The sequence below is a fragment of the Schistocerca piceifrons genome, chromosome 8, assembly GCF_021461385.2.
Source record: "Schistocerca piceifrons isolate TAMUIC-IGC-003096 chromosome 8, iqSchPice1.1, whole genome shotgun sequence".
NCBI classification, from domain to species: Eukaryota; Metazoa; Arthropoda; class Insecta; order Orthoptera; family Acrididae; genus Schistocerca; species Schistocerca piceifrons.
This window is the reverse complement of record NC_060145.1, coordinates 377416500-377443465: the sequence shown is the minus strand read 5'-3', so window position 1 is coordinate 377443465 and position 26966 is coordinate 377416500. Positions and strand designations below refer to the sequence as shown.

General features: G+C 42.6%; 1 protein-coding gene across 1 annotated transcript in view; it reads left to right on the top strand.

The window, feature by feature from the left end:
- Positions 1-26966, top strand: part of LOC124711817 (amino acid transporter AVT1B) — a 217907-nt gene that overhangs the window by 136954 nt on the left and 53987 nt on the right. Inside the window, exons 3-5 of the mRNA XM_047242044.1 lie at positions 2194-2314; positions 12840-12952; positions 26533-26665. Coding sequence (XP_047098000.1) covers positions 2194-2314; positions 12840-12952; positions 26533-26665 — 367 coding nt within the window. The remainder of the gene's footprint in view (positions 1-2193; positions 2315-12839; positions 12953-26532; positions 26666-26966) is intronic.

The following is a 26966-nucleotide window of genomic DNA, read 5'->3' as shown; positions in this document are numbered from 1 at the left end:
TCGGCACACTCTCTGTCTTAGAATTCCCTAACGATTTCCGAAATGAAATGTCTCATACGTCTAGTTCCACCTACCATTCCTCGTTCAGTGCCTGTTAATTTCCGTGGCGCTGCCGTGTTCACGAAAGCTTTTCGCATGTATCAGCTGAGAGCACAAATGACAGCTCCGCCAGTGCACTGCCCTTTCATATCTTGTATACGTGATACTACCGCCATCTGTATACGTGCATATCGTTATGGATCACCTCAGTGTATATTGCATGTAATAATTGTAAGCGCAGATAATGTATTTTTATTTATTTATTTATACGTCAAGTTCCGTAGGACCAAATTGAGGAGAAAATCTTCAAGGTCATGGAACTTGCCAGTGCATGAAATTACAACATAAAAGTAGTAACCGATAAAATTTAAATGTTTATGAACCCGAAAAAAGTCAATCCGCAAGTTTAAGTAAACGCAGTCAACAATACAACAAGAATCAGCTTAATTTTTCAAGGAACTCCTCGACAGAATAGAAGGAGTGACGCATGAGGAAACTCTTCAGTTTCGATTTGAAAGCGCGCGGATTACTGCTAAGATTTTTGAATTCGAACGGTAGCTAATTGATAATGGATGCAGCAGTATACTGCACACCTTTCTGCATAAAAGTTGAGGAAGTCCGATCCAAATGCATGTTTGATTTCTGCCGAGTATTAGCTGAGTCGAAGCTGCTTATTGTTCCGAATAAGTTAATATTGTTAACAAAAATGGTTCAAATGGCTCTAAGAACTATGGGACTCAACATCTGAGGTCATCAGTCCCCTAGACTTAGAACTACTTAAACCTACATCTGATGTCATCAGTCCCCTACACTTAGGACTACTTAAACCTAACTAACCTAAGGACGTCACACACATCCATACCAGAGGCAGGTTTCGAACCTGCGACGGTAGCAGCAGCGCGGTTCCAGACTGAAGCGCCGAGAACCGCTCGGCCACAGCGGCCGGCTATTGTTAACAAGAAATGTAAGTAAGGAATATATATATTGAGAGGCGAATGTCAAAAAACCCAGACTAGCGAACATAGTTCGACAGGAGTTTCGCGAACCCACACCACTTATTGCCCGAACCACCCGCTTCTGAGCCAAAAATATTCATTTAGAATGGGAAGAGTTACCCCAAAATGTAATACCATACGACATAAACGAATGAAAATAAGCGAAGTAGACTAATTTTCGTGTCGAACGATCACTCACTTCACATGCCGTTCGAATTGCGAAAATGGCAGTACTAAGTCTTTGCACAAGATCCTGAACGTGGGCTTCCCACGACAGATTACTATCTGAACAACTGAAAATTTGAACTGTTCAGTTTCACTAATCATATGCCCATTCTGCGAAATTAAAACGTCAGGTTTTGTTAAATTGTGTGTTAGAAACTGTAAAAACTGAGTCTTAGTGTGATTTAGCGTTAGTTTATTTTCTACAAGCCATGAGCTTAGGTTATGGACAGCACTATTTGAAACTGGGCTAATGTTGCACTCAACATCCTTTACTACCAGGCTAGTGTCATCAGCAAACAGAAATATTTTAGAGTTACCCGTAATACTGGAGGACATATCATTTATATAAATAAGAAACAAGAGTGGCCCCAATACTGATCCCTGGGGCACCTCCAATTTGATGGCACCCCACTCAGACCCCACATCACAGCCATTCTCAACATTGTGAATAATGACCTTATGCTGTCTGTTGCTAAAGTAAGAGGTGAACCAATTGTGAGCTACTCCGCGTATTCCTTAATGGTCTAACTTCTGGAGCAATATTTTGTGACCAACACAATCAATTTACATCGAAAGAATCACATTTATGTACAACAACTTGACTATGTAAACAAATGTGATTAATAAACTGTAAATTACCAGTCCATGTTTACAATTATCACACAGAATATGTAAATGTTTCGACACGTCGTGTCATTATGCTTTTGTGATGAAGATATTGTCATCTACTCAACCAATATTAATCTTCTGAAGACGACAGGTAAATCGGTTGATACCGGTAAAGCGAAATAAATTTTCTGATTGTGTAAATGACGACTATATTTTCAGAATAAAACTATGTACACCGTGGATGAAGAGCGGCATTTTGCTCCACTGCCAGAATGCCCCTTGTGTAGAACTGATACTCACCACCAGTTTGTGCGCATGCCCACAGGGTGGCTGGGTATCCCTCTGACGCTGCTGGTGTTTACGCTGCAGATATACACGGCGCTGCTTCTGGGCCGCTGCTGGATCATCGCAGAAACTCTACATCCAGATATCGTCTACGACAGCAGGTGCGTCGTTCTAAGCCTAGACTCACTCTGGTCACAGCAAATTAGTCGCTTTACTGCTAACACCGATTTATACGTTCACTGAAGCAAGGAACGTTAGTCCGATGGACAACTATGTCATTAGAGACGGAGCTGAAGCTTGGATGAAGGGAAGAATGGGTAGGATATCGACCGCGCCGTTTTGAAAGGAGCCATCTTGTCATTTGCCTTAAGTTATATTGCCTGTGAACACCTCGAAAAATACTAACATTTTTCATATCTAAAAAAACGTTAACTCTTATTGGGATGAAACTGTAGGACAAAGGAGGCCTTCTTGCAGAACATTTTGATATGCGAGGGCTATCCAGAAAATAACAGACGTTCTGAAATAAAAAATTAACAATATGGAATAAACAAATTTTATTATGTACATTTTAAAGGTACACTCTTAAGCCATTTTTCTACATAATCGACATTCGGAGTCAGGCACTAATAATATCGTGGCACAAGTTTTTCAACACCGTCTCTGTAGAAATATGGGGCCTGCGATTGGAGTTTAGGAATCCGCCTAGTACAAAATTTGTGGTAACAAAGCTTCTCCGCCACAGTTTTATGCACGAAACTGAAATTTTGGGGAAAATGTGAAAGTTCCGTAATCGTGAAACGACGATTTTTACGAATTTTATCGTTAGTTTTCATCACCAGTTCGTCAGTCACAAAACTAGGCGTACCACTGCAGTCCTCATCGTGAACACCGGTGCACTATTATTAACATCAGTCCACCATTGTCTCATTCGGCTTTAACTCATTATTCCTTCTCCGTACACATCGCAAAGGTCGCGATAAATTTCAATTGGTTTGCAATTTTGTCATACGGTGACATTATGGAGACCGTGGCTGTTGTTTGAAGACAAATGATGATGGTGTTAGGACAGCAACCACCCACAAATTTACTTTCAGTTCCTTTATTCAAAGGGTACCGTTACCGGTTTCGAATCGTTGTGATTCATCCTCTGGCGGTTTACACGCTTTCTTTATGACATGCGGTGTGTTTTTTACAGATTAATTGTCCCAAAATATAAATAATACATAATTATAAACACGCCACGGACAGATGGTTGCATTACAGATTTTCGTTGCATGTGACTTACGTGAAACGTCGGTTTGGAGTGTTTGTTTTCGTAACATTCATCCAATAGATGTAAATACATTCTCACTGCATTCTTATTGTTGCCTGTTTAACTGCCTCAAAGACCCACTTTGCAGCTTTGGCTACAGTAATAGAATCAATTTTCAAAAAGCAGTTCGTGTCATATGCAAATGAGAATACGAGAGAAAAGTCCAGGTCAGAGGATTTCCCCATTTGCGGCTTATATACAAAGTTGTAATAACTGACTGAAGCGATTTCATAAATTCACTGTAGCTACATTAATTAAGATGTTGTCACAAACAGAACACTCATATAGCAAAACTAAAAACTTTTGTGTTGATACAGCCACACTTCAGATTTCTGCCACGAGAGCACAGCAGTGCAAAATTAGGCAAGATGGTTAGGTTAGGTTAGTGTTTAACGTCCCGTCGACAACGAGGTCATTAGAGACGGAGCGCAAGCTCGGGTTAGGGAAGGAAATCGGCCGTGCCCTTTCAAAGGAACCATCCCGGCATTTGCATGAAACGATTTAGGGAAATCACAGAAAACCTAAATCAGGATGGCTGGAGACGGGATTGAACCGTCGTCCTCCCGAATGCGAGTCCAGTGTGCTACCACTGCGCCACCTCGTTCGGTTTAGGCAAGATGGCAACAGGCCCTGAGAAAGAGTATGTTGTGATTGAAATGCATTAACATCAGTCAGCCGTAACAGTGCAACGTCACATCAGAACGAAATTCAACAAAGATCCACCAGCTGCCAACTGCATGTGGCGATGGAATACCAGTTTGAAGCTTTAGGACGTCTCTGCAAAAGTGTGAGTGAAGAAACGGTTGACCTTGTACGGGCGAGTTTCACACGTAGCCCACAGAGGACAACGAAAAAAGCAAGCACGGAGTTGAAAATAGCGCAACAGATCGTTTGGAGATCTTAAGGAACGAGTGAAGCTTAAGCTTTAATTCTACCCCAGACTCCCGATGACAAAGTCAGACGCTTTGAATTTTCGGTACAGTTGGTGATCAGAAATTCATGTCATGGTCCCCACACTCTCCCGACGTAATCCTAGGCGAATATTTTCTTTGGGGCTATGTGGAAGATTCAGTTTTTCGCCTCCTCTACCAACAAACCTACCAGATCTGCGAGTTCACATCAACAGTGGTCTTGAACAGACTGATCAGTGCACGCTGGATCGAAACTGGGAAGAACTTATTATTCATAGTTACAGAGCCACTAAGACGGTACACATGGAGCATTTGTAGTACATGACTTTTGTTTATTTTTTCTGTGTGTGTGTGTGTGTGTGTGTGTGTGTGTGTGTGTGTGTTTGCAAAGCACTATGGTGATAACTCAAGTAATACAGCTACAGCAATTCTGTAAAATTGCTTCAACCATTTATAGTAACTTTGTACTTTCTCTTGACCATAGCTCTACCAGGTGGCATTCAGTCTCACAATGAGTAGTGGATATTATGTTTTCGCTCACCAGTGTATGTCATCCGGCTGCATGAGTAAGCAGCAAGTACTTGTGTGTAGTGCGAACCAGGAACTCCACTCTCCTAGTGTCCCACTTGAAGATGTCCTACACAGACGAGGACGAAACGTTGAGAAATTCATTCAGTTATGCTATAATAGAAGGGGAAATTTTAAGTTGTAACAATGATGGTCGTGAAGGATTTATTTTATGTCCTGATGACACCTTGATCCAGCTCATTCCACACTGCATACAGGCACTTGAAGCTAGTATTAGCTATCACCACCGCGTGATTAGGTGATTAATTTTCTTGCCTGATGAGTTTAATTTGTTGTTAAATTTGATTCATCTGTTGTTAATTTCCTCATAGTGACTCAATAAAGGTGTCAATTCTTTTCTTTTGACTGAATTTTGGTCCAATTGGTAGCCTCAGCATTTATCTATCATATACGAGGCGCAGCAGGTGGCTACATTTTCTCTGCACACACAAGCTAAATATCTATCCTTGTAGTAAAAAACACCGATAGACAGTAAATATACACTGACGTGAGAAAAATCATGGGATACCTCCTAATACCGTCTCGGACCTCCTCTTGCCCCAAGGTGAAACGTCCCCTTAGAAAACTTAATGAATTACTATGCAGATAAACCTCTTACATTATTTGATTTTCAAACAGCTGAGCAGAACTGAACGTACTCAGACATTTCTCTCTTTACTTATTCTGATCAACACTAAAGTGACACACAATATTTTTGGCGCAACGCAATCTGACTTTCAGAAACCCCTACAAAAGAATGGCCCTGACTAACATTAACCTATACGTTTCACGAATCACTTACTTCACAAAAAGCTTCGTTACTCGAACTACCGCAATACAGCGAGCGCCAATACCGCTAGCTAAATAAGAGATTCTAACTACTGAAGGCACTAACTACTGATAGGCATAGTTAGCAAATGAAAGATTTTGATAGAGAACAAGTAATGTATTTACCTTAATAGTGTTCAAAAGTCATTATATATATATATATATATATATATATATATATATATATATATATATATATCTCAGTCCATGATATCCAATATTACAAATTTACTCTTTCTGATGGACACACGTCCAGATCGTCCGCTCTCAAAATTCCGCCATCTCTCTCCCCACATCCACCACTGCTGGCGGCTCACCTCCAACTGCGCAACGCTACGCGCTGTTCACATCCAACTGCCCAACACTACAATAGTGAATATTCCAACAATGCCAACCAGCGACAGACTGCACACAGCACAGTCAGTGATTTTCATACAGTGTGTGTTAGGCGGGAGGAGAGAAAACGTGGATTTCATGGTCGAGCAGTTGCTCATAAGCCACACGTCACGCTGGTAAATGCCAAGCAACGCCTCAGTTGGTCTAAAGAGTGTAAACATTGGACGATTTAACAGTGGAAAAACGTTGTGTGACGTGATGAATGGACGGTACACAACGTGGCGATGCGATGGCAGGGTGTGGGTATCGCGAATGCCCGGTGAACGTCATCTGCCAGCGTGTGTAGTGGCAACAGTAAAATTCGGGGGCGGTTACCAGCGTGATGTGTTGCTTATGAGCAGCCGCTCCACCGTGAAATCCAAGTTTTCTCCCTAACTCTCATAGTACTTGCAGTGGATCCTGATGCAGTTTGGAATTCCTGTGTGATGGTCTGGATAGATGTGTGCCTATTACACATTACGACCCTCTTCAACTATCGGCGGTCTCTGTCACCAAACACACGAGGTCGGCCTGTACGCTTTTGTGCTGTACGTGTGCCTTCAGATTTCCACTTCACTATCACATCGGAAACTGTGGAACTAGGGATGTTTAGGGATGTGGAAATCTCGCGTACAGACGTGTGACACAAGAGACACCCAGTCACCTGACCACGTACGAAGTCCGTGAGTTCCGCTGAGCGCTCCATTCTACTCTCTCACGAAGTCCTATGACTTCTGAGGTCGCTGATATGGAGTACCTGGCAGTAGGTGGCAGCACAATACACATAATATGAAAACTGTATGTTTTTGGGGGTGTCCGGATGCTTTTGATCACGTAGTGTATACAGATAGCTGTAGCCTTGTATTCACAAGGTATAATAAGCCAGAGCACTGGCAGAGCTGTCATTTGTACTCAGGCGATTCATGCGAAAAGGTTTCCGACTAGATTACGGACTCGCGACGGGAATAATTAGTTTTTAAACGCGGAATTGTAGTTGGAGCTAGACGCATGGGACATTCCATTTCTGAAATCGGGAGTTCCATATTCCCAGATCCACAGCGTCAAGAGTGTGTCGAGAATACCAAATTTCAGGTATTACCTCGCACCAGCTGGACAACGCGGTGGCCGATGGCCTTCGCTTAATAACCAAGAGCAATGGTGTTCGCGTAGAGTTGTCACTGCTGACAGACAAGCAACATTGCGTGAAATAACCGCAGAGATCAGTGGGACACACTACGAATGTAACCGTTAGAACAGTACGGCGAAATCAGGCAGTAATGGGCAGCAGACGACCGACGCGAGTGCCCTCGCTAACAGCACATCACCTGCAGCGCCTCTCCTGCGACCCTGCGGAACCTGCGCTACACTAGAACACCACCATCAGCTCTTACCAACTGAAATCAGATGCAATATTACCAACCCTCGGTTAATAATCTCTTTTTTTCCAGTCTACTCTTTCTCATTAAGTATGAAAATTTCTACTATTATATAGTATTGAATAGTATAGTATTAAAAAGGATAGTATGAAAAAGGCTTCAGATGTTGCATTAAGCTCATAAAATTCAGAGATAGAGCTGTACTTTAGCTGTAAAAACGAAATAACAATTGCAAAGGTAGCATTATAAATGTCTGGAGGGTATTTTACTGCAACTTCGCTCTCAGACTAATGTTGTTGTTGTTGTGGTCTTCAGTCCTGAGACTGGTTTGATGCAGCTCTCCATGCTACTCTATCCTGTGCAAGCTTTTTCATCTCCCAGTACCTACTGCAACCTACATCCTTCTGAATCTGCTTAGTGTATTCATCTCTTGGTCTCCCTCTACGATTTTTACCCTCCACGCTGCCCTCCAATACTAAATTGGTGATCCCTTGATGCCTCAGAACATGTCCTACCAACCGATCCCTTCTTCTGGTCAAGTTGTGCCACAAACTTCTCTTCTCCCCAATCCTATTCAACACTTCCTCATTAGTTATGTGATCTACCCATCTAATCTTCAGCATTCTTCTGTAGCACCACATTTCGAAAGCTTCTATTCTCTTCTTGTCCAAACTATTTATCGTCCATGTTTCACTTCCATACATGGCTACACTCCATACGAATACTTTCAGAAATGACTTCCTGACACTTAAATCAATACTGGATGTTAACAAATTTCTCTTCTTCAGAAACGCTTTCCTTGCCATTGCCAGCCTACATTTTATATCCTCTCTACTTCGACCATCATCAGTTATTTTGCTCCCCAAATAGCAAAACTCCTTTACTACTTTAAGTGCCTCATTTCCTAATCTAATTCCCTCAGCATCACCCGACTTAATTAGACTACATTCCATTATCCTTGTTTTGCTTTTGTTGATGTTCATCTTATATCCTCCTTTCAAGACACTGTCCATTCCATTCAACTGCTCTTCCAAGTCCTTTGCTGTCTCTGACAGAATTACAATGTCATCGGCGAACCTCAAAGTTTTTATTTCTTCTCCATGAATTTTAATACCTACTCCGAATTTTTCTTTTGTTTCCTTTACTGCTTGCTCAATATACAGATTGAACAACATCGGGGAGAGGCTACACCCCTGTCTTACTCCCTTCCCAACCACTGCTTCCCTTTCATGTCCCTCGACTCTTATAACTGCCATCTGGTTTCTGTACAAATTGTAAATAGCCTTTCGCTCCCTGTATTTTACCCCTGCCACCTTTAGAATTTGAAAGAGAGTATTCCAGTCAACATTGTCAAAGCTTTCTCTAAGTCTACAAATGCTAGAAACGTAGGTTTGCCTTTCCTTAATCTTTCTTCTAAGATAAGTCGTAAGGTCAGTATTGCCTCACGTGTTCCAGTGTTTCTGCGGAATCCAAACTGATCTTCCCCGAGGTTGGCTTCTACTAGTTTTTCCATTCGTCTGTAAAGAATTCGTGTTAGTATTTTGCAGCTGTGACTTATTAAGCTGATAGTTCGGTAATTTTCACATCTGTCAACACCTGCTTTCTTTGGGATTGGAATTATTATATTCTTCTTGAAGTCTGAGGGTATTTCGCCTGTCTCATACATCTTCCTCACCAGATGGTAGAGTTTTGTCAGGACTGGCTCTCCCACGGCCGTCAGTAGTTCCAATGGAATATTGTCTACTCCGGGGGCTTTGTTTCGACTCAGGTCTTTCAGTGCTCTGTCAAACTCTTCACGCAGTATCATATCTCCCATTTCATCTTCATCTACATCCTCTTCCATTTCCATAATATTGTCCTCAAATACATCGCCCTTGTATAGACCCTCTATATACTCCTTCCACCTTTCTGCTTTCCCTTCTTTGCTTAGAACTGGGTTTCCATCTGAGCTCTTAATATTCATACAAGTCGTTCTCTTATCTCCAAAAGTCTCTTTTATTTTCCTGTAGGCGGTATCTATCTTACCCCTAGTGAGATAGGCCTCTACATCCTTACATTTGTCCTCTAGCCATCCCTGCTTAGCCATTTTGCACTTCCTGTCGATCTCATTTTTGAGACGTTTGTATTCCTTTTTGCCTGTTTCACTTACTGCATTTTTATATTTTCTCCTTTCATCAATTAAATTCAATATTTCTTCTGTTACCCAAGGATTTCTACTAGCCCTCGTCTTTTTACCTACTTGATCCTCTGCTGCCTTCACTACTTCATCCCTCAAAGCTACCCATTCTTCTTCTACTGTATTTATTTCCCCCATTCCTGTCAATTGCTCACTTATGCTCTCCCTGAATCTCTGTACAACCTCTGGTTCTTTTAGTTTATCCAGGTCCCATCTCCTTAAATTCCCACCTTTTTGCAGTTTCTTCAGTTTTAATCTACAGGTCATAGCCAATAGATTGTGGTCAGAGTCCACATCTGCCCCTGGAAATGTCTTACAATTTAAAACCTGGTTCCTAAATCTCTGTCTTACCATTATATAATCTATCTGATACCTTTTAGTATCTCCAGGGTTCTTCCATGTATACAACCTTCTTTCATGATTCTTAAACCAAGTGTTAGTTATGATTATGTTGTGCTCTGTGCAAAATTCTACCAGGCGGCTTCCTCTTTCATTTCTATCCCCCAATCCATATTCACCTACTATGTTTCCTTCTCTCCCTTTTCATACACTCGAATTCCAGTCACCCATGACTATTAAATTTTCGTCTCCCTTCACAATCTGAATAATTTCTTTTATTTCATCATACATTTCTTCAATTTCTTCGTCATCTGCAGAGCTAGTTTGCATATAAACTTGTACTACTGTAGTAGGTGTGGGCTTCGTATCTATCTTGGCCACAATAATGCGTTCACTATGCTGTTTGTAGTAGCTTACCCGCATTCCTATTTTCCTATTCATTATTAAACCTACTCCTGCATTACCCCTATTTGATTTTGTGTTTATAACCCTGTAGTCACCTGACCAGAAGTCTTGTTCCTCCTGCCACCGAACTTCACTAATTCCCACAATATCTAACTTCAACCTATCCATTTCCCTTTTTAAATTTTCTAACCTACCTGCCCGATTAAGGGATCTGACATTCCACGCTCCGATCCGTAGAACGCCAGTTTTCTTTCTCCTGATAACGACATCCTCTTGAGTAATCCCCGCCCGGAGATCCGAATGGGGGACTATTTTACCTCCGGAATATTTTACCCAAGAGGACGCCATCATCATGTAATCATACAGTAAAGCTGCATGCCCTCGGGAAAAATTACGGCTGTAGTTTCCCCTTGCTTTCAGCCGTTCGCAGTACCGGCACGGCAAGGCCGTTTCGGTTATTGTTACAAGGCCAGATCAGTCAATCATCCAGACTGTTGCCCTTGCAACTACTGAAAAGGCTGCTGCCCCTCTTCAGGAACCACACGTTTGTCTGGCCTCTCAACAGATACCCCTCCGTTGTGGTTGCACCTACGGTACGGCTATCTGTATCGCTGAGGCACGCAAGCCTCCCCACCAACGACAAGGTCCATGGTTCATGGGGGGGGGGGGGGGGGGGGGGGGCAGACTAATGTAACGACTCATAAAATATTTTTTTATGTGTTCTGACGTACGCTGTAGAGACCTGGAGGACAGGAAAAGGCTGTATGTTCCTGAAACGTGGATTCTGCTTACAATGGAAAACACACAAAGGAAAAAGAGGAACAGGTTAATAAAAATAAAGAAAAACTGAACTGGCTGTATTATAGAGCGAACGGTAAAGAAGTATGGAGGAGAAAGAGAAAAGCAAGACAGTGAAAAATTCAGCTCCTGCGTAATCCAAAGGAAGGCTTCAGATACACTGAATGGTAAAAAGAAGCACTGGATCGCAAAAGGACAGACTTAGCTGTTGATTACAAAAGTAGTAAGTAATATGAGGTCTTAGAAACGTACCTGAACTCACTGGATATAAAGAACATAGAATTTTGATCATTGGTTTGCCAGGTCACCGACACACTCCAACGCATAGTATTTACACTGAGGTGACAAAAGTCGTGGGATAGCGATACGCAGGATACAGATGACAATAGTGTCGCGTCAACGCGGTATAAAAGGGCAGTGCATTGGCGGATCTGTCATTTCTTCTCAGTTGTCATTTGCTCATGTGAAAAGGCTACCGACGTGATTATGGCCGCTCAACGGTAATTGACAGTCTTTGAAGGCGGAATATTAGTTGGAGCTAGACGCATGGGTCATTCCATTTCGGAAATGGTGAGGGAATTCAATAATCCGAGATCCACAGTATCAAGAGTGTACTATGAGTACCAAATTTCAGGCATTACCTCTCACCACAGACAAAGCAGTGGCTGACGGCCTCCACTTAATGACTGAGAGCAGCGGCTTTTGCGTAGAGTTGTCGGTGCTAACAGGCAAGCAACACTGCATGAAATAACCGCAGAAATCAACGTGGGACGTACGTCGAACGTATGCGTTAGGACAGTGCGTCTAAATTTGGCGTTAATGGGCTATGGCAGCAGACGACCGACGTGAGTGTCTTTGCTAAGAGCACGACGCGACATCGCATGCCGCACGCCTCTTGGACTGTGATCATGCACGATCAGCCGAGTCCCGATCTGAGTTGGTAAGAGCTGATGTTAGGGTTAGAGTGTGGCGCAGCCCTACGAAACCATGGACCCAGGTTGTCAAGAATGCTGTGCAACCTGATGGTGGCTGCAAAATGGTGTGGACTGTGTTTACGTGGAATGGACTGGGTCCTCTGAAGCAACTGAACTGATCATTGATCAATTTCAGCCTTCATAGACTTCGTGTCCCCAAACAACGATGGAATTCTTATAGATGACAAAGCGCCATGTCACTGGGGAACTGTTCTGAAAAACATTCTGGACTATTCGAGTAAACGATTTGGTCACTCAGATTGTCCCAAATGAATCCCATCGAACGAGTTATGGGATATAATCGAGAGGTCTGTTCGTGTACCAAATCCTGCACCAACAACACTTTCGCAACTATGGATGGCCATAGAGGCAGCATGGCTCAGTATTTCTGCAGAGGACTTCCGACTTATTGAGGCCATGTCAAGCCAGGCTGCTTCACTACACCTGCCAAAAGTTGATCGGACACTATGAAGTATTCTTCATTACTTAAACGTTTTCAGTCTTTAATGCTTTCGATCTTGATCCCTGTACTGATGAGCCATCCTTTATTTTTATCGATGTTTATTAGAAGGATGAGAATGAGTAGTCCCAAGTATATTAACTATAGACTGTGTTTTAACAGGTATCCATATGCGGCGCTGGCTGAACTTTCCTACGGCCGCAAATTTGGGAAGTTTGTGACCATCCTGCTAGACCTCCATATCTTCGGCAACGCAGTACCTGATCTGATAGTGGGTGAGTGTCTACTCAGTTTTGAAACACACAACATTGCAGCTTGGGTTAACAATAAGAAATTGTATGGCCGAATGTACATGCCATGTTTGAATGAATAGACCATGAGATCCCCATACTCTCCAGATCGTCATTCTGACGTCATCATACAATATCGCAGGGCTAGAGATCCATATGATTGCATATGTGGCATTGAAATAGTTGTGCTCTTAGAAAGAAAATAGAGGATAGTCTTCTTAGGTATTTATGCAAAAATGCTGTCCCAGGGGAGAAAGGTATGCTCCGAAACCAGGAACTTTTGCTCTGCTGTCGTAAAATACATTTCCACAACAAGTTAGTTGCACAAAAGTGTCATTGTCTAGTTGTTCTTTTTCCCAACACAACGGTCAGACCAAACAATAAATCGTCTGTTTCTATCACTTGCACAGATGTCATATTTATTTAGACGTGAGGCAGTTTCAGCTGATCCCAATTTTTCTTAGGATTCGTACCACAAGCGTTCTCGAGTTTCCTCTACTCTTGCATTGAAGACAGCAAGGATATATGTAGTAAGATGCCGCTGATAATACGTAGTTGCTTGTCGTAATGCACGCAAGATAAAATTTGCTGCATGTCGACACATATATAACCACAAAATCTTTGTTGAATTTTGCTTTCTCAATAGCAACATGCAATGTTTTGTATGCTAATGCAGCTTGGGAATGGTGGAGATTACTTTTGTATAAATTTGTTGTCTTTTTTCCTCGTCGTCCGCAAAAAAAGCTTAACAAACAACTGATCACAATATTTAGACGTTATTTAATCTAGGTGCACCACGTTTTAAATTAAATTCAAAGTTAATAATATCTCCACGCAGATGTTTACTTGCTGGACTACTTGGACGCATCTCCTTGTTTATATGCTTTACCCAACAATAAAATAAAGTGATAGGTACTTGGTGTGTTTCGCCTGCTGTAGTAGATGGGCTGCTCCGCCACTTTTCATTTGTGCTCTGATTTGGTCCTTCAGAGCACCAGTAATTACATTATTGCGCAATAATGTTTACCGTGGTTATCACGTAGGCTCCAAATTAGAAATCTGAGTTTATTCTGTAGAATCCAGGTGCATCGAGGTCTAACTGGAACTGCATCACAGTACGTTTTTAGACAAATATCAACATTCTTACCTTCATTGATAAGTAATAACGAAATGTAGACTCCATGTGATGAGGCATCAGTATGATCTCTTCTTCTGAATGGTTCCAACAGTTCAGTTAAGTTACTTAGTTGATGAGATCGAGCATTGTAGTCATCCTTAAATAAATGCTCTCTTATATCTTTATTTATCAAAGAACAATCTATTTTAAAGCAGCCATAGGCGTTACATATTCTGCTCTGAAACTTAAATATTGTAAAATTATAAATGTGATAATGGTTTAGGAATACAATAAACTTTGAGAGGCACCCACATGCCTTGCTCATACTGTGGCATCAAGCAATCTGGCCTGCAAGATGAGTGGTCTGCCAAGCGAGTGGATTCATTCTTATTTGTCGAGTAACATGAACTCTAGTACTCACAATTAAGTTACAAATTATCCTCCTGTATGAATATTACGCAACGGAAACGCACATCTGACTATTAGTAATTTACACTACTCTGACTGTTCACTACGCACTGGCAATACCACATTTTATCAACACGTGGCCATCGCACTGAATATGAATGGCGCACACATTACAAATTCTGGATATCATGACAACATACAATTCGAAGGAAAAGGCCACCAATCTTTTTCTTTTCACTATATTATTTATTCCGATAAATTCTATAACCCAAACACACAAATTCTATAACCTACAACAATAACACATGAGAAATTCCGCCCAGTGGGCATGGCTTTACATTGGTGGTTCTCTATCTTATGGTCTCGTAATTATTTAATGCTACAGTGCACTTTCTGGATAGGATGGTGGATTTTTATTATATCTCACACTTCGACTCTCACAATCATCATCACGAAACTTTCCTCCAGACCGAGTGGTACAAAAGGAACATGCATAACCCACTACCTCTGAAACTACCTTGCTACTCTCCCATGCAAACCACACATACTTAAATTACATGACATACACCACACTGCAACATGGAATGCAACATAAGGAATAGTCACAACATTATAATCACATCACTTTCAGCTTTCCCACTTCAATTAGTATTCATCCCAGTTTCACATGACACTGCCCCCCCACTTCGTAACTTTCCTACTACGAACTATGCAATGCAAGCCAAGTGGCGTTGCTGGATAGACGGCTGACTCACCATGCTTCTCTCTCAGAGTATTATAGTTGAAATCAAGCGTCACACGGAAACATAACACGCAAAGTAATATTAAGAACATATTCATCACACACGCGAGTCCTCAACTGATAGCATGGACGAGTACTTCTCTTTATCCTTTGTCTCATACACAGATTGAGACTCACACAGTACTCACCACGGGGAAGTACCTGTCTCTAATTTCAAGTCCTGCACACGCCATTTCTTAAATATTTTCAACTTATAGTACACACGCTAGTAATTCAGCTTAACTTAAGCACTCGAAAGTATTTCAACTTATTGCTACATGTGGTTTCATTGTGACCGTTGGTCACTTCCGAAGATTACTACGATCCCCTTAATATTACCTGCCTGACATTTAATCCTCCCCACAAAAGTTCCTGAAATAGAGAAATTATTATTCTAAACTACTCTTAAGTATCTCACATGCATACCACGTCTCCATTCTTTTGTCTTTACGGAGCACACCTAAGACAGGTCTTACCAACACTAGATACTGCGGCAGAGTGCTGAAACATGGCCGTTCTTCAGGTCCTCTCGCACCTCTGCCGAAGTGGGGGAGCACCTTGCTACTGTATTGATCAGCCACATTTCAGGCGCTCAAAGCTCAGGTAAATTTCATCTCTTTGGTCCCACCAAAGGTGACCCAAGTACCGTCTCAAAGATGATCATATATTCAGATTCACTATCTGTGGTTAGCAGACGACCATACTTTCATTCATTTCACAGATCTCACCAAACTGGATGTAGGGATTTATTTTGTGGGAGTAAACATGTGATCAATTAAATAAATAAATTGTCATTCTCTCCCACACTGGTATCCGGCTTCGCTGTATTAATTGAAATTGAGTTATTATTAGAAAAAATATGTTGTTCTGACAAGAATAACGAAGAATGTTGTACCTATTTTCAATGTCAGGCGGTACTGTACCCTTTCAACTTATCTTACTTTATTCTTGTGTACAAGTTTAAGGTTATAATGATATACAACGTTCTTGTTCATACCACGTTTCACGTAGTTTTTCCACGTGCCTCTTCGACAACAGTAGAATTGTAAGTCTGTCCACTGTTCCTTTTAATTTTCTTGGCATTATGATTCCAATTTGATGGATATGTTTTCATTTTTTTTGCCTTTATTTAACGTTACAATAACCTTTGGACCGAAACACGTAGCAGCCATAACCGCCATTTTTATTGATATACAACGTTTTTCCCACCTCAGCTTAAAAACAGAAAGGAAGACGTCCGTTACTATGGAAGCATGTCTCTTGCGACGTTCAACTTTATTCAGGTGAAAACTCAACATTTACAAAAATGTGATATACACCCTTCCGTGAGGGGGGTGTTCAATCTACACAACACTGCTCTGAGCCGCATATGTGGGCTATTGTAAAATGATTATTATTGGAGCATTTTTAAAATGTATAACATTAACAATATTTGTGCTAAATGCATTTATAGATTACTCTTCTCACTTTTAAATTAATTACAATATTACAATATAATTTAAAAACATTTTTGTTTATTTGACTCCCATCTATTCAATACAGTGCCAATTATCATGAAGTAAAACATAAAAGTACCAATCTTCACATTATTTTCAATTCAAATCGGTGCTCTATTCTATGTTTTGTGAAACGTATTTTGGTAAATATCCACAAGAAAAAATAATTAATTACAGTTCTGTGGCCGGCCGTGGTGGACGATCGGTTCTAGGCGCTCAGTCCGGAACCGCGCGACTGCTACAGTCGCAGGTTCGAATCCTGCTTCGGGCATGGATGTGTGTGATGTCCTTAGGTTAGTTAAGTTTAAGTAGTTCTAAGTTCTAGGGGACTGACGACCACAGCTGTTAAGTCCCGTAGTGCTCAGAGCCATTTGAACCATTTGAACAGTTCTGTGTGCATATAACTTGTAGTTACACTGGCAGTAAAAAAATTGCAACACAAAAAATTAATTAGAGTAGTTAAATTTTGGGAACACATTTGTCTAGGTAATACTTCAGTGATTAATATTGCAAGAGGACAGGTTAATGTAAACGCGAGATAAGGCATTACAAATATGAATGCTGAATGCAAGCATGTACACATGAATGCATCCTATTCCACAGGTACCATATGTCAGTTTGTGGGCAGGAGTTCCATGCCTTTGGTGGATCAATACAGAGACTGTTAATGCTGTTTGTGGAAGATCCTCGAGTTTTCGTCCAATGGTGTCGCGTATGTGCTCGAATGGAGACAGATCTGTGCCAAGGCAACACGTCGACACTCCGTAGAGCACATTGGATTACAACAGCAGTATGTGGGCTGGCGTTAACTTGTTGGAAAAGACCCTCTCCGGAATGCTGTCCATGAATGGCAGCGCAACAGGTAGAATCAGCAGAATGACATACAATTTTGTACTCAGGTACGTAGGTAATCACGAGAACTGTCATACGAAATCACACCGCAGACAATAACTCCAGGTATAGGTCCAATATGTGAAGCACGCAGACAGGTTGATTGCAGGCTCTCAACTCGCCTGCTTCTGTCCAACACGCAGCCATCACAGGCACCCGAGGCAGGACCAGTTTTTATTAGAAAACACAACAGACCTCCACTCTGCCCTCCAATGAGCTCTCGCTAGACACCTCTGAAGTCGCAAACGACGGTAGTTTGTGGTCAGTGGAATGGACGCTACAGGGCGACTGGCTCGTAGCTGTTCTTGAAGTAGCAGATTGGTAGCAGTCCGTTGTGTCACTGTGGTGACAGATGATGCTCAGATTGCTGCTGCAGATGCAGTACGATGCACCAGAGCCATACGACGAACATGGTAGCGCCACTTAGTCGTCTGAAGCCCGGTCTTCTTGCGACCGTACATTGTCGTGACCTCCACTGGCAGCAGTCATGTACAGTGGCTACATTCCTACCAAGTGTTCTGCAGTATTACAGAAGAAACATCCGGCATCTCGTAGCTCTAATACACGACCACTTTCGAACTCAGTGAGGTGCTGATAATGACGTATTTGTCATATTAAAGGCATTCTTGATTAGCATCAACTCCCCACGTCCAATCTCAAAGGTAACTGATTATCACATCCACGTCCATCACATGGCCATATCCATTCTGAATATGAAGCAAGTAAGTTGTGCAACAGGGCACCTTATGTCCTACACCGCGAAGATCACGTGCTACATAAGTGATAGGCAAATGATTAGCTTTTCAGAGCATTCACACAAGGTTGGCGCTGGTGGCGACACCTACAACGTACTGACATGAGGAAAGTTTCCAACCGATTTCTCATACACAAGCAGTAGTTGACCGTCGTTGCCTGGTGAAACGTTGTTGTGATGCCTCGTGTAAGGAGGAGAAATGCGTACCATCACGTTTCCGACTTTGATAAAGGTCGGATTGTAGCCTATCGCGATTGCGGTTTATCGTATCGCGACATTGCTGCTCGCGTTCGTCGAGATCAAATGACAGTTAGCAGAATATGGAATCGGTGGGTTCAGGAGGATAATACGAAACGCCGTGCTGGATCCCAACGGCCTCGTATCACTAGCAGTCGAGATGACAGCCATCTTATTCGCATGGCTGTAACGGATCGTGCAGCCACGTCTCGATCCCTGAGTCAACGAATGGGGACGTTTGCAAGACAACGACCATCTGCACGAACAGTTCGACGACGTTTGCAGCAGCATGGACTATCAGCTCGGAGACCATGGCTGCGGTTACCCTTGACGCTGCATCACAGACAGGAGCGCCTGCGATGATGTACTCAACGAAGAACCTGGATGCAAGAATGGCAAAACGTCATTTTTTCGGATGAATGCAGGTTCTGTTTACAGCATCAATATGGTCGCATCCGTGTTTGGTGACATCGCGGTGAATGCACATTGGAAGCGTGTACTCGTCATCGCCATACTGACGTATCACCCGGCGTGATGGTATGGGGTGTCATTGGTTACACGTCTCGGTCACCTCTTGTTCGCATTGACGGCACTTTGAACAGTGGACGTTACATTTCAGATGTGTTACGACCCGTGGCTCTACCCTTCATTCGATCCCTGCGAAACTCTACATTTCAGCAGGCTAATGCGTAACCGCATGTTGCAGGTCCTGTACGGGCCTTTCTGGATACAGAAAATGTTGGACTGCTGCCCTGGTCAGCACATTCTTCAGATCTCTCACCAATTGAAAACGTCTGGTCAATGGTGGCCGAGCAACTGGCTCGTCGCAATACGCCAGTCACTACTCTTGATGAACTGTGGTACCTTGTTGAAGCTGCATGGGCAGCTGTACCTGTACACGCCATCCAAGCTCTGTTTGACTCAATGCCCAGGCGTATCAGGGCCGTTATTGCGGCCAGAGGTGGTTGTCTCAGGATCTGTGCACCCAAATTGCGGGAAAATGTAATATATGTATATTAATTTGTGGTAAGATATTATGGTAATCGGTCCCGTAGAGTTAGTCTTTTTTTTCTCTTAACGTACTATTACTGATACAAGAAGAAAAGTAGCAGTACGTCTGCTAACGAAAGGACGAAAAGCCGCCATAGAATGTTTCAAAACAAACTGATTGTAGTTCAATGTTGACATTGTTCAGTACATGTTAAACTGCATGTAGCACACCACATATAATACTAGAGCTTACAACTACAGTTTGTTTAAATAATGAAATACGAAGAGTAGACTATGTTACGTTTTTGGAGCTACCGTGTGACATGTCTACAAGGAAGAGAGGTGACATTCAGGGTCGAGGTGGGCAGTGTTCATATAGTCTGGGCCCAACAGTGCATATCCGCATCTTAAGATATTTTTCGAACGACTTGTTACATACTGTACAAAATTGAAACACCTACTCTCTTGGTTTAGCGTGGTTTGTATGCTTTGCATCTTATTCACACGAATTTAAGGAAAGTATCCGGTAGTAAAATGTTTCTTACGCCTATTATTTCCTCACAGCGCCGGCTGATGGTAAATTGACTGCCTTTTCCTTGTTGATCTTACCTGTTACGATGCTCCTGAATTAATTAACTCATCGGACATTATTCGAAGTATTTCCAGTGGAATATATAGTCACCATGTGCTTCGAGTAGTAACAACCAGGTGGAAACAAACGGAAAGCAATACACAAACAACAAGTGTTTTAGTTCAGACATCGAGTCCGTTGATAGGAAGTCTTGTTCTCGGATGTGATGCTGAAATGCCCTCCTCAGTCCTGAGTTTGTATTTTATGAATGAAAAGTGTAATTTGCGATCAGTGCATTGCTCTGTTACAAAGCAGTATTGAAATACCAAATATAAAAAATTGGTGTTCAAAAAATGGTTCAAATGGCTCTGAGCACTATGGGACTTAACTTCTAAGGTCATCAGTCCCCTAGAACGTAGAACTACTTAAACCTACCCAACCTAAGGACATCACACACATCCATGCCCGAGGCAGGATTCGAACCTGCGACCGTAGCGGTCTCGCGGTTCTAGACTGTAGCGCCTAGAACCGCTCGGCCACTCCGGCCGGCAAATTGGTGTGATTCACCAAAATTTAAGAATGTAATTTGATTACTATTTATGTTAAAAAATAACTGAAATATATGCAGTAATCAGAAGATTCAACACCTCATAGCTACGAGAGCAGTGCCACTAGAATGTGAAAGTGTTGGTCGTTGACGAGTGTAGTATCAGTGCTACATTAAGTGCTATAGTGATGAAATAAACAATCTTTTATTTGATAACGTAGTGTGTGTTAGGATATTACAGCATTTTCTGATGGCGCTCTTGTCCAAAACTACTAAAACAAACAGAAATTACTTTTATTTCTCAAATATATGCTGACATTGTGATAAACAGCTTTCTTTAAGCAGACGAAGGTCTCCATGAGGGCAAGAATTGTCTGATGACGTGATAGAAGAAGAACGTGGAGTCGATGAGGATGACATAGGGGATCAGTATTAGAGCCAGAATTAGAAGAGTTCTGGAGGACTTGAGATCAAATCAAGCAGCAGGGATAGATAACATTCCATCGAAATTTCCAACATCATTTGGGGAAGTGACAACCAAACCACTATTCAAGTTGGTGTGTAGAATCTGTGAGACAGCGACGCACCATCAGACTTTCGGAAAAATATCACACATAAAATTCGGAAGATAGCAAGGGCAGATAAGCGCGAAAACTCTAGCACAATCAGCTTAACAGTTCAAGTTGCTGACAAGAATAATATACAGGAAAATGGAAAAGAAAATTGACGATAAGTTTCACTATTCTCACGTTAAGCTTGGTAGTGGAAGTCACATTGAAGAAAGATCGAAATGCGCTCATAGCCTTCATCAACCTAGAAAAAGCATTCGTCAATGTAAAAAGTGCAAAACATTGGAAAAACTGAGAAAAATATTGGTAAGTATATGGAAAGACGGGTAATATACTAAATGTTCACGAAATAAGTGCGAAAAATAAGACTGAAAGACAATGAACAAAGTGCTCGGATTAAAAAGGATGCAGTACACTGAAGAAGCAAAGACGAAATTAAAGAAAGGTTCAAGAGTGGGATTAAAATTCAGTGTGAAACGATATCGTGACAAGATTCCCTGATGACACTGGTGTCCTTAGTGAATGTGAAGAGGAGCTGCAAAATCTGTTGGATGGAAAGAACAGTCTGACGAGAACATAAAAGCAGACATAAAAGAGGACATAAAAAGCAGACTAGCACAGGCAAAGATAGCATTCTTAACCGAGAGAAATATACTTAATTTGAGGAAGGAATTTCTGAGAATTTACGCCTGGAGCACGGCTTTGTAAGGAAGTCAACCATGGACAGTTGGAAAACCGAAACACAAGATAATCGAAGCGATTGGGATGTGGTGTTAAAGAAGGATTTTTGAAGTCAGGTAGGCTGATAAGATAAGGAATGAAGAGATTCTCCGCAGAATCGGCGAAGGAAGGGACATATGGAAAACACTGACAAGAAGGGGGAACAGAATGATAGGACGTACGTGAAGGTATCGGGGAATAAACTCCATGATACTAGACGGAACTGTGCAGGGTCAAAACTGCAGGGGAGGGCAGAGATTGGATTATATACAACAGATAATTGAGAACCTATGGTGGAAGTGCTATTCTGAGATGAAGAGGTTCGCATCACACCAGTCAGAAGAATCATGGCTTGCTGTGAACAGGCAGAAACGAAAACAAGGGATTCACTTAAAGCACGTGGTATAAAATACAAGCTACATATCAAGCACGGCGAGTTTTATTCTCTGAGCTGGAACAAAAAAAAGTTGCATTTAATATACAAGGTGAATCAGAAATAGACTGATAAAACTTTCAGGGTTGTTCAGGTATACCTTCTGAGTATTTTGGCATAAAGAAGTCACAGTATCCGCCAGCGTATTACATATTTATTGCATTTAATTTGTTTTCTTGCCCCAATTAGCTTTGTATTTGTATTGTACTGAAAATAGTGTACAACAGTGCAGACGTCGACGGTATGCGCTGTTTGTCTTATTTGGATTGTTAATTTCATCAGAAAACAGAAACGCAGGAAATACATCCTTGGCTGGTTTGCGCCGAATTAAAGACGCAGTTATGGGCTAACAGTAAATTACGCAATTTCCAAAGAGGTCAAACGTAGTTTCTCTTCATTTAGTGGTGACGAGCTCGAAAGCAGTCATTCTGCTTCTGTAGAGAGGGCCATAGGTGCGACAGTCTGCCAGCTATACGCTATGTTTGCCCTAATTCTGACGAGATGGCCAGGGACGGCGGACGGCGCAGAAGTGACACGGGCTACTTCTTTCGACGATCCTCCGGACCATTATTCCTTCTGGCTGGAGAGGTGTGGTGTTATGTAGCTTCTCTGACGCTTTGTTACTACTACATTCTTTTCTGTTTTCTGTTTTTTAGAATTTCGTACCTATTTAAAATCCGTTGTTAGTGAGTTGTACATCGTCAGCATATGAAATACACCATCTGATAAAGAATGCCTGGATACCCCTATGTAATCTGGTATTGACCACTAGATATAACAAGAGGTAGATCGGCCATTGTAAAAGGAAGCCGGGAGTATTGTGTTGTCAGTAGAGAAGCAGAATGGATCAGACAAGAGAGCTCAGTGACTTCGAACATGGGCTAAGCATAGTATGCCTCATGAGCAATAAACCCATCAGGTACTTTTCAGTCCTTCTAAAGCTGCCGAAATCGACTGTTGGTGATGATATTGTAAAATTGAAATATCAAGGAATAACCACAGCTAAGCTGAGATGGACATGGACCATCGAGCATAGCCGAGGGTGATTGTAAGAATAACATGAAATCAGCAGATGAAATCGCTCGTGAATTCCAAAGTGCTACCAACAGTCCAGCTGCACAATGACTGTGCGTGGCGATTTGAAAAGAATGGCATGGACTATTGGAAATGAGCGAGTTGCAGTGATGAATCAAGCTATACTCTGTAGCAGTCCGATGGAAGGCTTTGGGTTTGTCGAAGGAGGTGTTGTTACGGTAAGGGATTGTTCTGCGTGGTTAGGTTATCATTCCATTGTTGCACTTATTAAAACGCGAATGAATATGAGCACATTTTACAGTATTGTGTGTTTGTACTGTGATAGTACAGTGTCGAGACGATGATTATATCGGAATGTCAGTGCAGCCTGTCAAAAGTACACTCCTGGAAATGGAAAAAAGAACACATTGACACCGGTGTGTCAGACCCACCATACTTGCTCCGGACACTGCGAGAGGGCTGTACAAGCAATGATCACACGCACGGCACAGCGGTGTTGGCCGTCGAATGGCGCTAGCTGCGCAGCATTTGTGCACCGCCGCCGTCAGTGTCAGCCAGTTTGCCGTGGCATACGGAGCTCCATCGCAGTCTTTAACACTGGTAGCATGCCGCGACAGCGTGGACGTGAACCGTATGTGCAGTTGACGGACTTTGAGCGAGGGCGTATAGTGGGCATGCGGGAGGCCGGGTGGACGTACCGCCGAATTGCTCAACACGTGGGGCGTGAGGTCTCCACAGTACATCGATGTTGTCGCCAGTGGTCGGCGGCAGGTGCACGTGCCCGTCGACCTGGGACCGGACCGCAGCGACGCACGGATGCACGCCAAGACCGTAGGATCCTACGCAGTGCCGTAGGGGACCGCACCGCCACTTCCCAGCAAATTAGGGACACTGTTGCTCCTGGGGTATCGGCTAGGACCATTCGCAACCGTCTCCATGAAGCTGGGCTACGGTCCCGCACACCGTTAGGCCGTCTTCCGCTCACGCCCAAACATCGTGCAGCCCGCCTCCAGTGGTGTCGCGACAGGCGTGAATGGAGGGACGAATGGAGACGTGTCGTCTTCAGCGATGAGAGTCGCTTGTGCCTTGGTGCCAATGATGGTCGTATGCGTGTTTGGCGCCGTGCAGGTGAGCGCCACAATCAGGACTGCATACGACCGAGGCACACAGGGCCAACACCCGGCATCATGGTGTGGGGAGCGATCTCCTACACTGGCCGTACACCACTGGTGATCGTCGAGGGGACACTGAATAGTGCACGGTACATCCAAACCGTCATCGGACCCATCGTTCTACCATTCCTAGAGCGGCAAGGGAACTTGCTGTTCCAACAGCACAATGCACGTCCGCATGTATCCCGTGCCGCCCAACGTGGTCTAGAAGGTGTAAGTGAACTACCCTGGCCAGCAAGATCTCCGGATCTGTCCCCCATTGAGCATGTTTGGGACTGGATGAAGCGTCGTCTCACGTGGTCTGCAGGTCCAGCACGAACGCTGGTCCAACTGAGGCGCCAGGTGGAAATGGCATGGCAAGCCGTTCCACAGGACTACATCCAGCATCTCTACGATCGTCTCCATGGGAGAATAGCAGCCTGCATTGCTGCGAAAGGTGGATATACACTGTACTAGTGCCGACATTGTGCATGCTCTGTTGCCTGTGTCTATGTGTCTGTGGTTCTGTCAGTGTGATCATGTGATGTATCTGACCCCAGGAATGTGTCAATAAAGTTTCCCCTTCCTGGGACGATGAATTCACGGTGTTCTTATTTCAATTTCCAGGAGTGTAGCTTCTGTGAGGCAATGATTTATGGACAATAACATTCCTGAAATAGAATGACCTGTCCAGAGACCCATTGGAACACTTTTGGGATGAGTCAGAAAACAGACTTCGCTCCAGACCACAGCGTCCAGCATTACCACCTTCTCTCGTTTCGTGTGTTGAGGAAGATGGAGCTACTATTCCTCAATAGACATTCAGAGATGTCACTGAAAGTGTCCACTGCGGAATTCAAGCTATCAAAAAGGCAAAGGGTGGATACACCTATATTAATACCCAGCAACAGGTGTCCGTATACTTTTTATCAGATGGCGTATATCGTTTTCCGTGACTATCATTCTGTAAACAAGAGCAAAAGATAGCACTATTTCAGAAAAGGGGTTGTACTGGTAGAGAATCTACGCAGTATTTTCTTCGCCCGTTGTACCCCTCCACGTGGTAAATTCAGAAATCGTTTCCAGTTCGCTAAGCTTGTCATGTTGACCCTTTGTTTCTCCTGCCTACCCAGCTATATTTGATAACAAAACAGGTTACTAAATAAATTCCTAAAATCTCAGCTTTGCCAAATAAAATTATTTTTCTACGAGCATGCCATTTTAAAGTAATAATGGGTCTCATATTTGAGTTAAACTGCTTGGAAACTAAAAATATAAAAGGTTTGATTAAAAAAAATATTGTTAGTCTATTCAGAAATTACTCGAAAAATTTTGGGTCCAATGTATGAGAATAATATTTGGAACTGAGAAGAAACAAAGAGGTGTACGAAAAAACTGTGAACATAATAGCTGCAACGAGAAGGTGGAGGACTATATTTTATAGGCGCTCAAAAATAATTGATTGCTCAAGGCTGACATATAAGTATCCAGTTTGTTCGACAAAAACTAAAGAATTCAAAATTCATGGTTTGTGGAAGTTCATAAAGATCTAGAGGAGTCGGAAATAACAGACGAAGACATAGAGAACAGACATGAATTCATGAGAAAGGTCGAAAAAGTCGAGACTTTTTATAAGAAAGAACAGAGAAGAGGGACTCCGACAGAAGAAAGAAAAGAACAACATATAAAAAGAATAAAGAAGTGTTGGAGACTACAAATAAAAAAAAGGGAATGGGTCAGCTGTTTCTCATGGTACTGAGTTGGCTAAATTCGGAATATTATTAAGTATCATTATTGTATGTGCTAGTTTGTAGTGCTGATGGAGGTCTTCTTTGAGTGAAGTGGTGTATGTTTTGTGATGACAGCGGCAGAGAACCTGCAGCTGCTGGGCCTCAAGTCGTCCTCCTGGGAATTCGACTTCTCCTTCTGCTACTGGACGCTCGTCCTGGGCATCTGTCTCTGCCCCATCACTTGGCTCGGCACGCCCAGGGACACCAAGTGAGTCTGCACTCTGGCGCCACGTTCTGTTTGCATCCTGGTCCTGCCTATGCGTTACTGCTGTGCTGGATATTTCTGCATATACAGCCAGTTACTTTGCATGTAGATGTATGCATGCTCACACACACACACACACACATATATATATATATATATATATATATATATATATATATATATATATGAAGCAAACACACTAAACTGTGCTGGATATTTTAGCATATACAGTCAGTTATGCACGTAGATGTATGCACGTGCATGCATGTGCATGCACACATGCACGCAAGCACACACACACACA